We start from the raw sequence: 21,493 nt of genomic DNA on the forward strand, positions 1-21,493 counted from the left end.
GCAGTTTTGAAAAAGGCATGTACACATTCATTGAAAATACTGAAAAAAGTGTACTGAAATACTGGTTTATCTAGGCAGTGTGATTTCGGGGTCTACCGGTCACAAAAGTCCTACGGTAAGCACATTACTTTTCTTCTATTTTAAACGGATACTTTCTTAGGTGCAGAGAAGGACATTGCAAAGGCCCTCGAAACCAAGACTCCAATAGAGCACTTTTAGGGCCGCCTCCAAGACGCGGCGCCAACAGAGGTGGGGCTGGGCAGGGCACGCTTCCCGCACAGTCTGAGCGCCAAGCACGACCCACACGCTCCTCGCTTTTAGCAGGCCCCGCCCATCGCCCGGGCGTCACGCATGACCCGTTCGCTCTGCCCTCACCTCCCACAAGCCCCGCCCCAGAGTCCTGCTCGGGGTCCTCCGTTCGCGGCGCTAGGCGACCTTGAGCTTACCCGCGCCACCGCCGGCCTTGGGGCACTGTGTTGGTCGGCGGAGTAGGCGGCCATGGGGAGCCTCCGCGGCCTGCGCCTGGCGGCTGGTGAGACGCGGGCCGGGCAGGGGGTGGGCGGGAAGCCAGCTCGGCCGCTGTGGGTGGAGGAAGCCTGCAGCCTTCTCAGGCATGGTAGTTGCTCTGTTCCATTACGCTTTCCCCTCAGGTAGTTCGGAATCCAACCGCAGGGTAGTAATAGGGGGAGAGAGCAAGGGGTGAGCGAGCAACTGGTAAGCAAGACACTGTGGGCTAGCCGAGAGTGACCCTCGCACCTGGCTCTGCATCCACCCAGCTGCCACCAACTTAACGAGCCCTTTTGCTCCTGGATCACTTTTCCGACCCCCAGCCCCTGTGAGCTCAGTTCTTAATGGACCTCCATCCCTAAAACTACCCCATTGCCTGATTCATTCAGCTTTCCACGAGTCTTGAGCCTCCCCCTCCCCGCCACTCCCACCCCCAGCATCTCTAGAGTTTATCTCTCAGAGAAAACTTCGAGTCTAGAGTTTCCTACCTATTTGGTATCTGATTAGGCAAGGGATGTATGATCTCCCAGAATAACAATAATTGTTTTCCTAAAATGGCGGGGGGGGGTACATTTCTTTTAAATAATTCTACAATAAAGTGCTTTGAATTTCTTGGAGGAAAGTGTTATGTAAATGCAGGATCTGTGGTTTGTTTCCCTTGTAGACATTTGTGTAATGACTATTTGGAGTCAGAGTTTAATTTGCCTTCTTGGGGAACCAGTAGAGCCTTTGCTTAGTAGGGGCTGAGAAATCAGAGTGCTTGCCTCTTGGCTGTTTTCTAGGCACCAGGGCAAATCACACTTTTGGTTACCTTTATGAACTTTGATAAGGTGTAATGATTGATTCCTTGGTACCAAAACGTTGTTTAATTCAGATTTTACAAGAAGAATCGCCCTAAACTTGACTATTGAGATAATGCAAATGTACATTGTAAATGTAAATGAAATAATGTAAAAAAAAAGAAGTTATCCTTGACATCTCTTATTTTGCATTTCAGTGGAGAATGGACTGGAAAACATGTCTCATGCTGAATATTATTTACTTCCTTTAAAACAAGTACCCTTTCTGCTAAAAGAGATTGATTTCATTGATTTGTTCAGTTTAGATGAACTAATTCCCCTAAAATCTTTTGTACACATCCTGTTAACCTTTTCAGCAAGGTAAGTGAAAGAATCATTGCTCTGTAAAAAAAAACCCTGTAAAAGGGACTTTGACTACAGAACCAAGACTGAGTGTTTGTAAGTAGTTCATCTTCTTGCCTTGAGAATATATTTATGCACTATAAGGATTCCAAAGCCTCTCTCCAAACTTTTGACGTTTAAGAACTTTACCATTGGGCACTCAGTCAAAACAAAATTCCTTGAGCAGTTTAACAACAATTTATTTTACTCCAGATAGATCCACTAAGGATGTTATATGAGAAACTCTTCCCAAAGGATCTATGAATGTCTGATGTTTTGTGAGCAACTTCAAGCAATTTGCTCCTTCACCCACTTTTGCCCATTTTATTTCTAAATACTTTGACCTACATTGTTTTACTTGATTGATTTCTCATAGTAGCCCTCTTAGGTAAGTCTTACCGTCCCCTCTCCATTTTACAAGATGAATAAACATGGGTCCGAGGGTTAGATGAGTTGTCCCAGGTTGATCCGCCATAAAATGTTAGAGTCAGGAGATGAGTCAGTGCCCTCTAATTCTGGAACTTGTGCTCCTTGCTTTGTTCAGACTGCTTGTTCAGATATATGTGTACATGTATTTGTCATAGCTAATAGGGTCTCTTTGGTGTGAAATGGAAGAGTCATGAAATGCAGATTTACTTGTGAAATGGAAGCAGTCATTCATATGCAAATAGTTTTCAAGTAAGAGCGATTTAACTGGCAACTTTACTAAAGGAATGGTAGATCAGATAGAAACATAATCTAGGCATACTTCATTTATCCAGAATATTATTTGGAAGAAGATACTTTAGGTGAATGAAATTTCAAAAAGCCAAGGCTTAATCCTTTAAATGAAGGACCCTTATTTTTAATTGTTTCTGTTGGAAATCTTTACTATACTCCCTTAACAAACAGAATGTAGGCTTTTACGATCTTGAATTTGTTTACTGTTTTGTAGATGTACCTGTAGAAATAGGTCAGGGTTGTTAACTTTTGGTTCTTGGACCCCTTCACAGATGAGAGGTCCTGTGAACCTCTGAAATTGCATTCACGTTTTTATGATTATATGCCTGTTTGGGGAAGAGAGGATCCATAGCTTGCATCCATTACTCAGAGCAATCTGTGCTAAGCTAAAAAGCACTTTTATGATGATTTGGAGCTAAATGGCTATTGACCCACACTACTGTGGGTTCCATGAGGGTAAAGATGGGGTCTGTTTTGTTTTTACTAAATCTTCAGCACTTACCAGTGTCCAGCTCATAATAGATAGGCAATAGATACTTTTTGGAATAATGGTTTTTAATATTTTATTATTTTTTAATAAAATAATTGTTTTTTTTATAATTATTACTTTCTATATAATAATTATTAGATCAAAGGAATGGAATGGTCTTACAAGAATGTTTCTTCACACCTTCAGAAAAGATTTACTGCCCTAAACTCCTTTGACTTAACAGCAGATTTTAAAATGAATTTATTATTGTTATTTTATCAGTGCAGTGGGCCATGGGCAGCCTCCTTGTCAGTTTTACCCACATCCTAGAGCATTAGAATCAATGGATAACTTAAAAGTCATGTAGTCATGTAGTACCCTAAGTTTACAGATGAGGAAACTTAAGGCCCAAGAAGGAAATTGACTTGCTAAGGGTCACACAATTACAAAGCTGGGAATATCTCCTGGTTCCCATTCTGATTTTATTTCTACTACATTCTGCTCCTTCATTGTACTTTTTGTTTGTTCTTACTAATCAGCCCTAAATGAGTACATGCCCATTTTTACTGTTTTATGCCTCCAGTCTTTGGCTTTGCTTATCACTCCCTCCAGGTCTTGCCAACAGGTTTTTACTGAGCAAACACTTTGTGCCCTGTTCACTATGAAACCTCTGGAATGAGTGGACTGCCACTCTTCCTAGGGCTAAAGTTTATTGCAATGAATAAGCAGACCTATATAATATACCTGGAGAGCTTATACAAGACAGTATATGTTAAGTTCTAGATTGCAGAACAGATTTTAAATGCTGCTCTGGTGTCCTGAAGCTGGTTCCTCCTGGCTTTGTGCATATCTCTTTCCAGTTTCACAGGTAGTCATGTTACACTGGTAGCTTGAGATCTGCCATGGTGAGGGTTATTGGCAAACACTACAAATCAGGGCTTTTCCCCACCAACCCCCTCCCAAGAGCCAGCATACCACTGGCTTTAAGAATTCAGAGATTGAGAGTTCTTTTCCCTAAACCATGTAGCCTCTGAGAGCGTAATCTGACCTTAAATATTTTTACCACTTCATCCTCATTTTCTTAGCGTTGACTCAAGTTGCAATCCCCGTTTTTTTTTAATGAAAGTACATAGAACAGAAAATTTTACAATTCATCCCAAATGGTAAGAGTAAATATTGTTTTAGTCATATATATGTACACACACATAGGTATGCATATATATAAATGTATGTGTCTGTACTGGTATACTTGGTCATTAAATAAAACGCATTTTTCCCTTTGGGAAAAAAAAAAAGAATTCAGAGAAAGGAAAAGTAGTGTAAGTTAAGATTATCTACTGAAGGTTCCATTGAAACAGAAGGGATGGGAGAGTGACACGAGCAAAGGTGGGGGCAGTAATGAGTCTGCAGAGGGTGTGGGGGGAGAAAGGGCAGTAGGGAGAGAGGATTATCTTGGATTTCAGGAGGTACTAATAGGAGATGCGGTTTGGCCTTTGAGGGTTTGAACCAGATGAATTTGGACAAAAAGGAAACCTTCAAGAAGAAGTCATTAAAAAATATTTTTGGAAAATTAACATGGTCGCTGCATTCAGCATGAATACCTGCTACCTATGAAAATATTACAGTAATCCGTAGGTGAAGTGATGATGGGAATGACAAAAAGGGAATGTATCTAGGAAGTATTTTGAAGAAACTATTAGTATGACTTTCAGACAGAGTAATTTAAGGAAGACGTAAAGACTGAAGTTTTTGAGCATGGAGGGCTGAAGGAGTGCTACCCCATTGTCAGAAATAAGAAAGTTGGGAAGGCTTACTGGTTTGGCAGAGAGGATGGTGTACTATTGAGTGGGAGGTGGCATTGAGTTATAGGTGAGGATGGAACCTCAGTCACAGACCTGAGGACAAAGGAGGGGTAAAGTTAGGGAAATATATGGGAGCCATCAGTGTAGAGCTGATTATTAAAACAGAATGGAGGAGTCCTCCCTGAGCAGTGCGGGACAGAGGCAAAAACTGAACCTTGGAGGCCTGACATAGTGTAAGCAATAGGAAGTGGCAGAGGATATTAAAGAAGGTAGATCACAGAGATCAGAGATGAAGGGAGAAAACGTGGTGGTGTAATGTAAGGGAGGACTGAGTCCTTGTAGAAGGATGAGATCATTAGAGTCAAATGGCCACAAAGATGGGAAGAGGAGAGTCAGATGAGCTAATGAAAAGATTCTAAAAGACATATTCATATGACTAGAAAGGGATCACTAATTTACAGCCATTTTAGTAAAATGAGTGGGGGAAGAAACATTGTAGTTAACGTGTGGGCGATGGGGTCAAGGTAGTAAATACATGCCACTTATTCAGTCACTTGAACTATGAAAGGAAGGAGGTAGTATTTTATTTATAGGAGCTGTTGAGAACAAGTGAATGTTTTGTTTGAGATAGTGGACCCTCAGTACCACTGTGGTGTAATAAGTCAGGAATTCTCATCAACTACCCGTAGATGTGTAAATTGATTCAGCCTTTCTGGAAAGCAGTTTGTTATATATTTTAAGAATCTTAAGGTTGGACCTAGAGATTATCATACTAAGTGAAGTAAGTCAGAGAGAGAAAGGCAAATATCATATGATATCACTCATATGTGGAAACTAATTTGTAAAAGATACAAATGAACTTATTTACAAAACAGAAGCAGACTTATAGATATTGACAATAAACTTATGATTACCAAAGGGAAATATGGTGGGGAGGGATAAATCAGGAGCTTGGGATGAACACACACACATTACTATATATAAGATAGATAACCAGCAAGGACCTACTGGATAGCACAGAGAACTCTACCCAATATTCTGTGATAACCTATATGAGAAAAGAATCTAAAAAAGAATGTGTATATGTATATGTATAACTGAATCATTTTGCTGTACACCTGAAACTAACACAACATTGTAAATCAACTATACTCCAATAAAATTAAAATATTAAAGAAGAAAAATAAATCTTAAAAGGGTTCATGTCCTTTAACCATCATATCCTTTAGCCCTCCACTACGAGGATTCTATATAAGAAAATAACCAGAAATGCCATTAAAGATTTATGTAGAAAACTATTCATTGAAATATTATTTGTAATAGTGAAAAATGGGAAATAAATCCAGCCATAGGGAATGATTAAATTCAGGTTATATCCATTTGATGTTATACAGGTATCAAAAGTATTTTTTAATTAATCTTGGAAAAGTGTGACATAAGCAAGATATGGAATTATCTGATTTTGGAAAATGTATATGTTGTGTATAAGTATAGGAAAAAGTCTGGGAAGAAATACACCAAATTGTTATCCCCAGATGGTGTGATTATGGATGCTTTTGTTTTTCTTCATGTGTTTTTTTAGTTTCCCAAATTTTCTGTTATGAGCAAGTGTTAACTTTTATAAGTTAAAAGGTTTTTCGTTTGTTTTAAGAGTGGAGAGGCAATGTTTGGCAGGAAAAAGGCAGTGGAAAGGAAGGATCTAGAGTTTATGGGAATTTTGGTACAACATCTCTCAGCAAGAAGGGTCACAGATGGAGTGGTTCAGAGTGAAGGAAGGACTAGTGTTCTTCCAAGCCTGCAGGGATGGATGAGAAAACAGATGGAGAGGTAGGGAATCTGTTTCTGTCACAAAACCTATTTAGGTCAACAGCTAAGGCAGAGAGAGTTTCAAATAGCCACTGTTGGGAGTGGGCTGGAATGATGGGCGGAAGAAAGATCACCAAGGAGTGGCCCCATATCACTGAAGTTTGGCCACCAGATACATGGATACTTTTCTTTCCATAGAGCCCACTCCCCCACCCCAACTTAAAAAAACTGGCCAGATTCCAAAGGTTTATTTATAAATCTATTTTTAGAACTCTTAAGATTTTTTTCCCATAGAAACAATGTTGCAAATGGTAGTTAGGGTTCTAGCCAGACCACAAAAGCTCATAATGTCAGTGTGTCTTGCCCATTTTTCCTTCCTAGAATTTTTCACATCTGTTAGTTCCTCTGCGTTAAGACCTATAACTGTCCTCTTTCCTTTGCACAACCCACTTGAACTCTACAGTGTTGTGACACCACTTAAAAGGAGGTTTCCACATTTATGTCTACCCACTTCTGCTCCCTTTACCCTACTTCTCCCCCACCCCTAGCCTTCCCTGCATTCTGCACCCAGATTTATCTGCCATAGCCACCATGGTTAGTGTTACTTTCCTGCTCAAAACTGCTCTGCCTGTTTCCCAAAATCTTTTTGGGGTATGGCAGACAAAAGGCTCTCACTGTGGGGGAGCATGGATAGGCACAACTCTCAGAGCCAGAGTGCGTTAGGCCAGTATCATCACTTAAATTCTCAACCCTAGAGCATCAGCAACGGTGTTAGCAAGGCAGTTAGGCTTGTGAGCACTGGTTGCCTGGCAGGCAGATGGAGAATTCTGTGTCACATACAAGAGCAGGGCAAATCATTGTTTGAAGCCAGAAGAAATCCATCCCTTTTCAGAATAGTTGCAGACAGGAGTCTGCAGTTGCAGTCAAGCTGTTCAGGTCTCATCGCTGAAAAAGCTCAGAGCAAGTTAATGTTTCAGGTTTGTTCATTTGTTTTGTTGTGGTCAGCCTTTAGGGCATTCCCACCCAGCTTCTCAATGTAGAAAGCAAATCAGTGGTTTTCTATTCTAAATGAGCTCTGGGTGGGAATAAGAGCTCCAGCTTCCGTAATGACATAATTGCCCTAACTTATTCTTCTTTCTAGTAGGTTTACTGAGCAGCTACAAACATTTGACATATGATTTCATCATAACTATAAAATACAGAATTGACTAGATAGCCTATGTGTAGGAACCTTGCCATCCTCAGGATAAGCATACATTTAGTTTTTTCCTCCTGAGACTTAAAATTGACTCTGATTCACAAAACAGACTTTCAAAGTTCCTTATTCAGACTTGCTTTTTCCTATCACAGCAAACATTTCAGGACAAGCAGTACCCTATTTCAATTCTAGAAGGATTAAATAGGCATTTGTGGGCTAGCATGAATACCGCCTAAGTATTTAGATCAAAAAATCTTTCCATGGGACATGAAAAAGGAATCTTGTTGCCCCATAAACAAGGTGCTTCTCCCAGCCAGGATCATGGTAGCTCCTGGCCTTCTGGAATGCTAGGAAAAGAGTAAGGTGGTTGGGCTGAGAGTCTCACAGCCGTGTGCTTGGGTCAGCTCTGTAGCTCTGGTCATTCATCGTGAGATAATGAGATAGTGGCTGTTTACCCATGGGGGCCTCCAGCTGCTGTGGAGGAGGGATGTGAAATAAAGCCTTTTCCACAGAGGATGAGGATGAGAACATGGAGGGTGAGCTGTAGAACAGTTCACACTGCATGTCATCAAGTAACTGAGAAGTGTATTAGAGACTGCATGCTCTGTAAAATCTGAAAGCTGGGGATATTTTAATACTCCACAGGGATTCCAAACTTTCAGTGTAATGAGTTACATATTGATATGCAGAAGTTAGAAATAAAGCAGAGCTCCTTTTCAGTGAATTGCTGTTGAAAAGAGGGATTTTTTTTTTTTTCTGTAGGTAGACTATTCAAGAGCAATATTAAAGATCAACATCTTGAGCAAAAATTTTGGTCAGAGTTCTGAAATGAGACAGTAAAATATAACCTTAAATACAGACAAAAGCAGATCTTCTTAAATCTCATTAGAATCTTACTTATAGGATAGATTATAGGAATAGACCAGTGTATCAGACCTTTATAGCAAAACATGTCATATTTAAAATAAAGTACTGAAAAATTGTTTAGAAAATACATAAGGTAAGGAGTAATATTTTGCAGGAAGTAACCTAATTTTGGAATAAGAACATGTTTATTTCCACAATGAAATTTTAATAACTCATCTTTTATAAGAGCATTTTTTTTTTTATTGATTTATGGTTGATTTACAATGTGTTAGTTTCAGGTATACAGCAAAGTGATTCAATTGTACATATTTATATTCTTTTTCATATTCTTTTCCATTGTAGGTTATTACAAGATATTGAATATAGTTCCCTGTGCTATACAGTAGGTCCTTGCTATTTCTCTATTTTATATATAATAGTGTGTATCTGTTAATCCCAAACTCCTGATTTATCCCTTCTCCACCCTTTTTCCTTTGTAACCCTAAGTTTGTTTTCTATGTCTGTGAGTCTGTTTCTGTTTTGTGAATATATTCATTTGTATCATTTTTTAGATTCCACATATAAGTGATTTAATATGATATTTGTCTTTCTTTGTCTGATTTACTTCACTTAATATGATAATCTCTAAGTCGATCCATATTGCTGCAAGTGGCATTATTTCATCGAAAAGAGGGATTTTGAATGCAGCCAGAGACATAGGTATTTAGCTCTGCAGGTGTGCCCTGGTCATTCATGTAGCCTATGTTCAACAGGGACTCTAGCTGATTGTGTTAAAAAGCAGCAATTCTCAAACATGGCAGCAATTAGAATCACTTAGAAAATCTTTCTAAAAAATACTAATGCCAGAGCCCTCGTCACAGAAATTGGGATTTAATTGGTCTGGGATGGCCCTGTGTGTTGGGTTTTTGTTTTTCTGTGGTGATTCCAGTATACAGAGTTCGAAGTCCATCTTTTTAGAGTAGTGCTTCTCAAACTTTAGTATGCATAAGCATCATGTGAAGGGCTTGTAAAAACATTTTTCTAGTCCTCACCCCAGGAGATTCAGAAGGTTTGGGGTGGGGTCTGAGAATTAGCATTTCCAGGAAGCTCCCAGCTGAGGCCGAATAGCACTGTTCTAGACTTCAGAGTGTGTGGTATTGGTTTTCCTGTGTCTGGCACACAGTGTGTACTCATCAGCTATTGAATGAATGTGGCTATTTGATTCTTGAAATCTAATGTTCATATGAATCAGTTGGATATCTCATTAAAAATACAGATTCAAATTCTGTAGGTCTGGGGTGGGAGCTGAAAGTCTGCATTTCTAACAAGCTCACAGGTGATGGCAACAACATTTGAGAATAGCAAGGTGTAACAAGATACGTATCATGTGTAATTTTCTCATCTCATTTCCACCAAGGTGCACTAGGCAGATGACCTTCACCTGCACATCGTTGGCCTGCCCTGAATTGGGCACATTTCCTACTATACCCCATTTCTTTCCTTTTCTATCCCATTACAAAAACATATTGGAGTACAAATGACTGAGAGTGACATTTTTATAGAGATAACGTCAAATCCTCTCCAATTTTTAAAATATTAAATATCAAGTAAATATAAAAATTTAATAAACTATGTATAAAGTAAAAAAAAATAAGATGTAATTAATACACATGTTTAAAAATATTCTTATTTAGAATAATTTTAATTTACAGAAAAGTCGCAACGATAGTACAGAGTTCTGTGTACCCCTCACCCAGTTAACTCTAACGTTATCGTCTTACATAACCCACAGTACATTTGTCAATACTAAGAAATTAACATTGATACTTTGCTATCAACTCAAGGACAAACTTCATTTAGTTCTCTCCAGTTATTCTACTGATGTCCATTTTGTGTTCCAGGATCCAATCCAGGATACCACATTGCATTTAGTTGTCATGTCTCCTTAGTCTTTGCTGATCTGTGATGGTTTCATATTCTTTGATTTTCATGATCTTGACAATTTTGAGGAATACTGGTCAGATATTTTGTAGGATGTCCCTCAATTAGGTTTTGTTTGATGCTTTCTCATGGTAAGACTAGGGTTATGGGTTTGGGGGAAGAATAAATAGCACAGAGGTAAAGTGCCCTTCTCATCATGTCATATTAGACAGTATATAATATCCACATGATTTATTACTGGACTTATATTATTTTTTATTGATGGACTCATATTTTTTACCTTGTTATAATCTATTACTCTTATTTATTTTGTTGCTCAAATTATTCCAGTTTAGGCTTTATCCGATCAGCTTCTTTGTCCCTTTACAGGCCCTCATCATTTTGTTTTTTGGACACTTCCTTACTTTCTGGCACTACAGGATGGATATTCCAGACTCATCGTGTATTTTCTCTGCCCCAACATAGAATCAGCCAGTTTTCTCCAAGGAGCCCTGGTTCCTTTCATTGGATAATGGTATTTAGACACCAGGATCTGGCAATGCGTGTGCTTGTTGCTACTCAAGTGTCACTGATTCCAGGCCTTCCCAGTGGGTAGAGCTGGAAAATACATGTGTGTATACTAAACCATGCGTATACACATAATTATGTCTCTGTCTCATATCATCTCTCTATGTATACACACATGTATATATAGAAAACTAAAGGTGCTCATACTGAGTTTTCTGACTCTGACCCAGCACCACATTCATTCTAGCCTTCCACCCTTGCTTTTGGAACTTCTTTCTTTGACAATGAGAAACCTGGCTCTCATTATCTACCATTTAGTTACTTACTTGTTCAATCCTAGTATATACTTATAAAGTAGTTTCAGAATTGTTAACCAATACTCCTGTAAGAAACAAATTTGCCAACTACAGTACATTTCTCTTTGTCTTTAGTCTTACTGTTTCCAGTCAAAACAATACTTTCCAAAGTTACTTAAGTCAGCTCCTTTTTTCCCCACCTTGAAGGTTATAAGATTAGATCACACATTTCTAATACAATTAGATACATTTGTCACAGTCTGCTTTCCATCCTGGGAATCATCCAACATCCTGGTTGATATTTTAAAATTTGCATATATTAAAGCTCTCTGTGATGTAGTTTTAGGGGTTTTGACAAATGCCATGATTTTATTTTTAAGCAGATCATTGGCAGACTTCATAACTAGCAACATACGTGCAACAAACCTGGCAGATGATCTTCACACAGGTTAAGAAACACTAACTTAGATAATCTTCTAAAAGCCTCTTCACCAACATTCATTGAACCTTCATTTATCATCACTGGTTCCCAGAGATTGGTCATGTTCCAGGTAACGTCACTGATGGTTATCTCCAGGAGAGTCTTGAATGATGCTGAGAAAAAAAGCATCCCCACCACTCTGCACTGTCCATCATGGGTTGGAAAGAATGGGAAGGAAGGGACAACAGGGCAGAAGGCAGTACTTGAATCAGCCTCGAGACTGACCCACTAGAGCCTCCAGCCAGCAGTAATAACCCTAAGGCACAGATTTACAAATTGTGAGCCCCCAGACCAACAGTACTGGCATCACCTGGGAAACTGTTGGAAATGCAAATTCTCAGGCTCCACCTATACTTACTGAATCAGAACCTCTGGAAATGGGGTCCACTAGTGTGTGTTACGAGTCCTTTGGGTGATTCTGTTGCATACTAGAGCTTAAGGACTTCTACTCTTAAGATTAACTAGCCATTTGCCAGTCAGAGCCTTACGGGCACAGTGAGGCTTCATCTTGACTTCTTGCTAAGGCTTTGGGGACACAGAACTGGTCAGCCAGGGACAGGCTGCAGGTGTAGCCAGAGGGTTTAACCCTCTGGGTTTAACAGCCCTTTAAGGGCTGTTTTTCTTTTGGTTTTTTTGTTTGTTTTTAATTGTGATCCACCAGAGGATGGAAAATTTTTGGCTTGGATGTCTGGGACAATATATTCTATCTCTTTGAGTTAGAAAACTGGTCTTAATAATGATACTAAAACTTTTTTATGCTTTAATTTTTTTTGTAATTGCAAAATAAAGACCGAAATCACATCAAGACTTCATATATATATATTTTTTAGTGATGTCAGGTTTTTAAATTATTTTTTACAATGGTCTGTTATTTCTAATGTGTATAATATCATGTTTGTTTGTGTTTTAATAACCATTTATACCTTAAGGAGGTACAAATTCCTGGCCTCCAGTATGAAGTTGTAGTAAGAAACAGTTGGGAGATATTTTCTGATCTAGGTAAACCTCTCATGCCTTTAAGTCCCTATTCTTCACCTCCACCCCCAGGTATGTCTGTGACCTCAAGTACTACTTCTCTTTTCATTATTCCTCTGTTCTAGCCATGCTTGCCTCCTCTTTGTGTCCCTTAGGGCCTTTGCACTTACTGTTGTTTCTGATTGAAATACCCTTCCACCAGATACCTGCATACTAGCCCCCTCACTTCCTTCAAAAGTAGCATTCTCAAAGAGAACTTCTACTTCCCTATCTAAAATTTCACACACACACCACATTCCAAGCACAGAAACACTTTGACTCGCCATTGTTTATTTTTTCTCTCTGGAATTTACTATCTATATATGTGTGTGTATATATATATATATATTTTTTTTTTTTCCCCCTTCCTCTAGTAGAATGTAAGTTCAGCTGGCATAGATTTTTATCTGTTTTTTATACTGCCTGGAACAATACCTGACAAGTATTATTTGTTGAATGAATAAATATCTCCAAACGTGCATTTGTGTGACTGACAGTAAGTAGGTGTACAGGGTAACATTTTTGCTTTATCATTATTACCCGAACTGAGCTGAGAGGCAACTTGTCTTTTATTCTCCTAAACTGCCTCTGTTCTAGTTAAGAGGGATGGGGAAGGACAGTACCTAAGGAGATAATTATTGATTCTTTTTCTGTTTCCTCTTTAGGCAGTAGAGCTCACTGCCAGTTAACTTTGTTGCTTTCTGTCTCAGCACCTGTCAGAAGGCAATGGGACGGGATGGTGTGAGATGGGGATTTATAGGTCACATTAAACCAGTGGTTCTCTGGGGAAGATGAAAAAGTCGAGATGGATGGTGGTGATGGTGGCACAACAATGTGAATGTACTTAATGCCACAGCCCTGTACACTTAAAAATGGTTAGAATGGTAAATTTTGTGTTACATGTATTTTACCACAGTTTTTTTTTTTAGAAACCCAAAACACAGTGGTTCTCAAAGTTTAGTTTCAAACCAGCAGTAGCAGCTTCCCCTAAGATCTTGTTAGAAATGCAAATTCCCAACCTTCAACCCAGAATTGTTGATTCCAAAACTGGAGGTAGGTGTGCCTAGTGATTTGCATTTTAACAAGCCATTCAGGTGGTTCTGATGCATACTGAAGTTTGAGAGTCACAGCATTGAATAATTGTTTTAATCCTTAGAGCTATGGAAAACTTTTGAAGAGGTTCGTAGAATTTCTTCATGCCCTGATAACTGTATAAAATTACCTTGATCAGAAATTCTGACCACCTTAGGGGTAAAATTGAAGTGCTCTGGAAATGTTTTGAGGATTAGTGCTTTAAGTAATGTTTCAAGAAACAAACTTAACGCTTAGAGTGCCTGCTGTGTTTCAAGCATCTTGCCAAATGCTCTCACACTTGTTTTCCATTTAACCCTCAAATCAGCCCTGGTGAAGTAAATACTACATTACCTATTGTACGTTTAAAACAAGCCGAGATCAGTTATAATTTATCTACTTTTCTTACAGTGTATACTTACTGTCACTAGGTGGCACTGGTGGTGTGGTTACTCAGACCCAGGCAAAGCTTTCTGGGACTACCTGCCTAGAAAACTGAAATAAATGAGGCCTTTTATGAAAGAAATCAGTCTGCAGACAACCACAAATCTTGATACAAGTAGAGGTTCTAACTTAAGGTATGTCTGAGTTAGGACCTCTGAAAATTCACTCCTATAAAAAGCGATGAAAACATTACCATAAAGTCTTAAAATCAACTTTTTCAGAACTCTAGGAAATAACCAGAGGCTTGTGACAGTCTGTGTAGCATTTGTCGAAGAAAATGACTTACTCATGGTAAGAGCAGCAAGGCTAATGGAGTTTTAACTGATTCCTGTCTCCTCTTGGCTTCACAGTAGCCTTGAAAACTAATACCTCAAAATTGCAGTAGCTCTAAAAACCTAGCAGACACTGAAGAAGGCAGAATGGATTTGGAGCTCCCCCAAACCCCTAGCCCCAGAGGACTGTTACTGTTTGGCCTGTGTGGCAGTTCCATGGAAATGCTCACTCACAGGGCTTGCCGTTTTTTTTTTTAACCTGACTCAGAGCTAATACAATGCAAACAGCTTCTTTCTCACCCACCCCAGAGCATGCCGCCAAATGCACACATAGCCCTCCAGCAAAGGCTGGCAAACTTATTGGTGCAAGGCATTTAAGGAAGTCTCTGTCCAGTTATTAGTGGACTACTAAGCTAACATAGACTTCTGTGGCAAAACACAACAAAGAATATTGGGGAATACAGAGCATTGGAAATAGAATTGAGAGTCTGGAAATAAACCCTCATATTTATGGACAAACGATTTTCTATACTATGTCAAAACAATTCAACAGGGGAAAAAATAGTCTTTTCAACAAATGATGCTGGGAGAATTGGATATCCATATGCAAAAAAATGAAGTTGGATTCCTTCCACACATAATATACCAATATTAACTGAAAATGAATGACAGACCTAAATGTTAAAGCTAAAACTGTAACGTTCTTAGAAGATAACATAGGAGTAAACCTTTGTAACCTTGTATATGACACCAAAAGCTCAAGCAACAGAAGAAAAAATGGATAAGTTGGACTTCATCAAAATTAAAAATTTATATATTTAAAGGACATCATCAGGGACTTCCCTAGTGGCACAGTGGTTAACAATCCACCTGCCAATGCGGGGGACACGGGTTCAAGCCCTGGTCTGGGGAGATCCCACATGCCGTGGAGCAACTAAGCCCATGCACCACAGCTACTGAGCCTGCGCTCTAGAGCCCATGAGCCACAACTACTGAGCCTGCGTGCTGCAACTACTGAAGCCCGCGTGCCTAGAGCCCGTGCTCTGCAACAAGAGAAGCCACCGCAACGAGAAGCCTGCACACCGCAACGAAGAGTAACCCCTGCTTGTCGCAACTAGGAAAGCCTGCACGCAGCAACGAAGACCCAGCACAGCCAAAAATCAATCAATCAATAAATTTATAAAAATAAATAAATAAGGGACATCATCAGGACTTCCCTGGTGGTCCAGTGGGTAAGACTCCATGCTCCCAATGCAGGGGGCCCAGGTTCCATGCCTGGTCGGGGAACTAGATCCCACATGCATGCCACAACTAAGAAATCCACATGCTGCAACTAAGCCCACGTGCTGCAACAAGAACCAGCACGGTCAAAAATAAATAAATAAATATTTTAAAAAAATAAAGGATGTCATCAACATCATGAAAAGACAACCTGCGAAATGGAGAAAATACTTACAAATCGTATATCAGACAAGGAACTTGTATCTAGAATATATAAGAATGCTTATAACCCAATAACAAAAAGACAACCAAGTTAAGAAATGAACAAAGAAGCTGAGTGAACATTTCTCCAGAGAAGATATACAAAGAGCCAGTAAACATGTGAAAATATCCTCATCCTCTTTACCCAGTAGGGAAATGCAAATCAAGACTATGTTGGGAAGGAAGAAATTTTCCTCTACCCTTCTCGGTTCTTGTGGCTGGTCTAATTAAGTTGACATGAGACATAATGAGTTGGCATTAACTAACATGTATACATGAGAGAGACCCCGGAAAACTGAGTAATTTGCTGAAATGGCTGAAACCCTCACCTTAAATACCATCTTCAGGTAAAGACAAAGAGGATGTTGGAAGTAGGGGTTTGAGACTTCAAAGGGGAGGAAGGCGATTGACATGGAGATGGAATAGCAAATGTTTGGTAAATAAATGTTTGCTGGGCCATGCAGAGACAATGGGACACAGGGTGGACTCTGATGTCCAGGCTGTTTCCACCACCACACTTAGCCCATATTCTTTACAGATATCTCTGATGATAGCTCTCTTCCTGGAATAGACCCTCTATCTAAATTTTTTTTTAGGAAATTAGGGGAAGGTTAAAGTTTCTTCCTGAGTCTTCTGGGCCTTGATTATTTTCAGCTAAATAATCCACATGCCAAAGAAGACATTTTGGGGTGGCAAATTTCGCTTCTCTACGACCACAGTGAGCTACCATGTCATACCCACTAGGGTGGCTTTTTAATTAACAACAACAAAAAAACAAGGCAGGATGTAGAGAGATTGGACCCCTCATACATTGCTGATGGAAATGTAAAATGTAAACACTTGGAAAAGAGTCTGGAAGTTTCTCAAACAAGTAATTCTGTGGAGTTGCCATATGACCCAGTACTTTCACCTCTTAGTATATGCCCCAAAGAAATGAAAATAGATGTTCACTCAAAAACTTGTACACAAATGTCCGTATCAGCGTTATTCATAATAGCCAAAAAGTGAAAACCACTTAAATGTCCATCAACTGACTAATGTGTAAACAAAATTTTGGATATCCATGAAATGGGATAAAATTTGTCAGTTAAAAAAATCAAGTACTGAGGACTTCCCTGGTGGTCCAGTGGTTAAGAATCCGCCTTCCGATGCAGGGAACGTGGGTTCAATCCCTGGTCGGGGAACTAAGATCCCATATGCCATGGGGCAACTAAGCCTATGCCCCGCAACTACTGAGCCTGTGTACTCTAGAGCCTGTGCGCCACAGCCAGAGAGAAGCACATACGCCACAATGAAAGATCCTGCATGCTGCAATGAAGACACCACATGCGGCAACTAAGACCAGACACAGCCAAATAAATAAATAAATAAATAAACAAATAAATAATTTTTAAAAATCAAGTACTGATAAATGCTACAACATGGACAAACTTTGAAAACATGCTAAGTGAAAGAAGCCAGTTTAAAAGGCCACATATTGTGTGATTTCATTTATATAAAATGTCCAGAATATGCAAATCAATAGAGACAGAAAACAGATTAGTGCTTTTCTAGGGCTGGAGGGAGGAAGAAATAGGGAGTGACTGCTAATGGATTCAGAGTTTCTTTCTGGAATGATGAAAATCTTGTGGAATTAAATACTGTAGTAGTGATCAGTACATAACTTTGTGTATATAGAGAAATACTGAATTGTACACTTTATTTTTTATTTAGTATATTTAAAATTTTTTAATTCTATATTGGAGTATAGTTGATTTACAATGTTGTGTTGGTTTCAGGTATACAGCAAAATGATTCAGTTATACATATACATACATCTGTTCTTTATCAGATTCTTTTCCCATTTAGGTTATTACAGAATATTGAGGAGAGTTCCTTGTGCTATACAGTAGGTCCTTGTTGATTATCTATTTTATATATAGTAGTGTGTATATGTTAATCCCAAACTCCTAATTTATCCCTCCCCTCCACCTTTCCCCTTTCGTAACCATAAGTTTGTTTTCTAAGTCTGTGATGCTATTCCTGTTTCGTAAATAAGTTCGTTGGTATCATTTCTTTACATTCCACATCTAAGTGATATCATATGATATTTGTCTTTCTCTGTTTGACTTACTTCGCATAGTATGATAATCTCTAGGTCCAGCCATGTTGTAGCAAACGGCATTATTTCATTTTTTTTTATGGCTAATGTTCCATTGTGTATATATACCACTTCTTCTTTATCCATTCATCTGTCATTGGACATTTAGGTTTCTTCCATGTGTTGGCTATTGTAAATGGTGCTGCATTGAACATTGGGATGCATGTATCTTTTCAAATTGTGGTTTTTCTCTGTATATGCCCAGAAGTGGGATATGTGGATCACACGGTAGCTCTATTTTTACTTTTTAAAGGAACCTCCATACCTTTCTCCATAGTGGCTGTACCAATTTACATTCCCACCAGCAGTGTAGGAGGCTTCCCTTTTCTCCATACCCTCTCCAGCATTTATTGTTTGTAGACTTTTTGATGATGGCCATTCTGACTGGTGTGAGGTGATACCTCATTGGAGTTTGGATTTGCATTTCTCTAATAATTAGCTATGTTGAGCATCTTTTTATGTGCTTTTTGGCCATCTGTATGTCTTCTTGGAGAAATGTCTATTTAGGTCTTCTGCCCAGTTTTTGATTGGGTTGTTTGTTTTTCTGGTACAGTAAGTCCCCTACATACGAAACTTCAAGTTGCGAGCTTTCAAAGATACAAACGTGCGTTCGCATGTACAGTCATGTAAGTTACTTCATGTGTCTGGCATTCATTGTCATGTGCGTGCATCCTGTACAAGTGGTTGTGCTTTTGTGTACTGTACAGTACTGTATAGAGTACAGTAGTACAGTATCTTTATTTCAAGCTAGATCTGCAAGAGAATGACTTCATTGAACTCCTTGCTATGCAACACGAGGCGCTTAGTAATGAAGACCTGATGGAATTGGAGGGCGAGAGAAAGTACGAAGAGAGACAAGAGGAAGAAGAAGTAACTGAAGAACCGAAGAGATTCATGATGCAGGAAATGACAAGGGGATTTTCTTTATTTGAGGAGGCATAGGACCCGAACATAGAATGGTACAGAAAGGTTGCAGCAGCTGTTCAGAATGCAGTGCAGTGCTACTGTGCCATCTATGACAAGAAAAGAAGAGCTACTACCCAGACATCACTGGATCGTTTTTTCAAGAGGGTAGATAGAATTGAATCCAGCAAGGAACCAGAACCTGTGCCATCAATGTCAGGCGTGAGTGAAATTGCAGCTTGCCCTGTCTCCTATTGCTGATGACCCTTCAGCTCTACCATCTCCCACCTCCTCTCCCTCCTCTAGTCAGTAAGTCTTCTTGCCTTTTCACTTGATGCCAGCCCGTGTATGCCAGCTGTTGTACTGTACTACTCTACTTTTCAAGGTACTGTACTGTGAGATTAAAAATGATTTCTTTATTTTTTGTGTTTGTTTTTTATGTATTATTTGTATGAAAAGTATTATAAACCTTTTACAGTACAGTACTATATAGCCAATTGTGTTAGTTGGGTATCTAGGCTAACTTTGTTGGACTTACAAACAAATTGGACTTACGAATGCGCTCTTGGAATGGAACTCGTTCGTATGTAGGGAACTTACTGTATTGAGCTGCATGAGCTATTTGTATATTTTGGAGATTAATCGCTTGTCGGTTGCATTGTTTGCAGATATTTTCTCCCGTTCTGTGGGTTGTCTTTTCATTTTGTTTATGGTTTCCTTTGCTGTGCAAAGCTTATAAGTTTAATTAGGTCCCATTTGTTTATTATTGTTTTTATTTTCATTACTCTAGGAGGTGAATCCAAAAAGATGTTGCTGCGATTTATGTCAAAGAGTGTTCTGCCTATGTTTTCCTCTAAGAGTTCTATAGTATCCAGTTTTACATTTAGGTTTTTAATCTATTTTGAGTTTATTTTTGTGTATGGTGTTAGGGAATGTTCTCATTTCATTCTTTTACATGTAGCTGTCCCAGCACCACTTATTGAAGAGACTGTCTTTTCTCCGTTGTATATTCTTGCCTCCTCTGTCATAGATTAATTGACCATAGGTGCATGGGTTTATTTCTGGGCTTTCTGTCCTGTTCCTTGATCTATATTTCTGTTTTTATGCCAGTACCATATTGTCTTAATTACTGTAACTTTGTAGTACAGTCTGAAGTCAGGGAACCTGATTCCTCCAGCTCCATTTTTCTTTCTTAAGATTGCTTTGGCTATTTGGGGTCTTTTGTGTTTCCATACAAATTTAAAAATTTTTTGTTCTAGTTCTGTGAAAAATGCCATTGGTAATTTGAAACGGATTGCGTTGAATCTTTAGATTGCCTTGGGTACTATAGACATTTTGACAACATTGATTCTTCCAATCCAAGAACGTGGTATATCCTTCCATCTGTTTGTGTCATCTTTGATTTTTTTCATGGGTGCTTTATAATTTTTGGAGTATAGGTCTTTTGCCTCCTTAGGTAGGTTTATTCCTAGGTATTTTATTCTTTTTGATACAGTGGTAAATGAGATTGTTTCCTTAATTTCTCTTTCATTGTTAGTCTATAGAAATGCAACAGATTTCTGTGTATTAATTTTGTATCCTGCAACTTTACCAAATTCATTGATGAGCTCTAGCAGTTTTCTGGTAGCATCTTTAGGATTTTCTATGTATAGTATCTTATCATCTGCAAACAGTGACAATTTTATTTCTTCCTTCCAATTTGAATTCCTTTTATTTCTTTTTCTTCTCTGATTGCTGTGGCTAGGACTTCCAAAACTATGTTGAATAAAAGTAGCTAGAGTGGACATCCTTGCCTTGTTCCTGATCTTAGAGGGAATGCTTGCAGCTTTTCACTGTTGGGTATGATGTTTCCTGTGGGTTTGTCGTATATGGCCTTTATTATGTTGAGGTAGGTTCCCTCTATGCCCACTTTCTGGAGAGTTTTTATCGTAAACTGGTGTTGAATTTTGTCGAAAGCTTTTTCTGCATCTATAGAGATGATCATATAGTTTTTATTCTTCAGTTTGTTAATGTGGTGTATCACACTGATTGATTTGTGGATATTGAAAAATCCTTGCATCCCTGGGATAAATCCCATTTGAACATGGCATATGATCCTTTTAATGTATTGTTGGATTCGGTTTGGTGGTATTTGTTGAGGATTTTTGCATGTATGTTCATCAGGGATATTGGCCTGTAATTTTCTTTTTTGTGTGATACCTTTGTGTGTTTTTGGTATCAGGGTGATGGTGGCCTTATAGAATGAGTTTGGGAGTGTTCCTTCCTCTGCAATTTTTTGGAATAGTTTCAGAAGAATAGGTGTTAACTCTTCTCTAAATGTTTGATAGAATTTGCCTGTGAAGCCATCTGGTCCTGGACTTTTCGTTTGTTGGAATTTTTAAATCACAGTTTCAATTTCAGTACTTGTGATTGG

The 21,493-nt window shown here is 38.9% G+C and overlaps 1 protein-coding gene across 1 annotated transcript in view; it reads left to right on the forward strand.

Moving 5' to 3' along the window:
* Nucleotides 1-372: 372 nt before the first annotated feature.
* The window catches only part of FAM162A (family with sequence similarity 162 member A), a 38,056-nt gene continuing 16,935 nt past the window's right edge, over nucleotides 373-21,493 (forward strand). Inside the window, exon 1 of the mRNA XM_061193161.1 lies at nucleotides 373-532. Coding sequence (XP_061049144.1) covers nucleotides 499-532 — 34 coding nt within the window. The 5' untranslated portion in view covers nucleotides 373-498. The remainder of the gene's footprint in view (nucleotides 533-21,493) is intronic.

The sequence above is a fragment of the Eubalaena glacialis genome, chromosome 6 (assembly GCF_028564815.1).
Source record: "Eubalaena glacialis isolate mEubGla1 chromosome 6, mEubGla1.1.hap2.+ XY, whole genome shotgun sequence".
Taxonomy (NCBI): Eukaryota; Metazoa; Chordata; class Mammalia; order Artiodactyla; family Balaenidae; genus Eubalaena; species Eubalaena glacialis.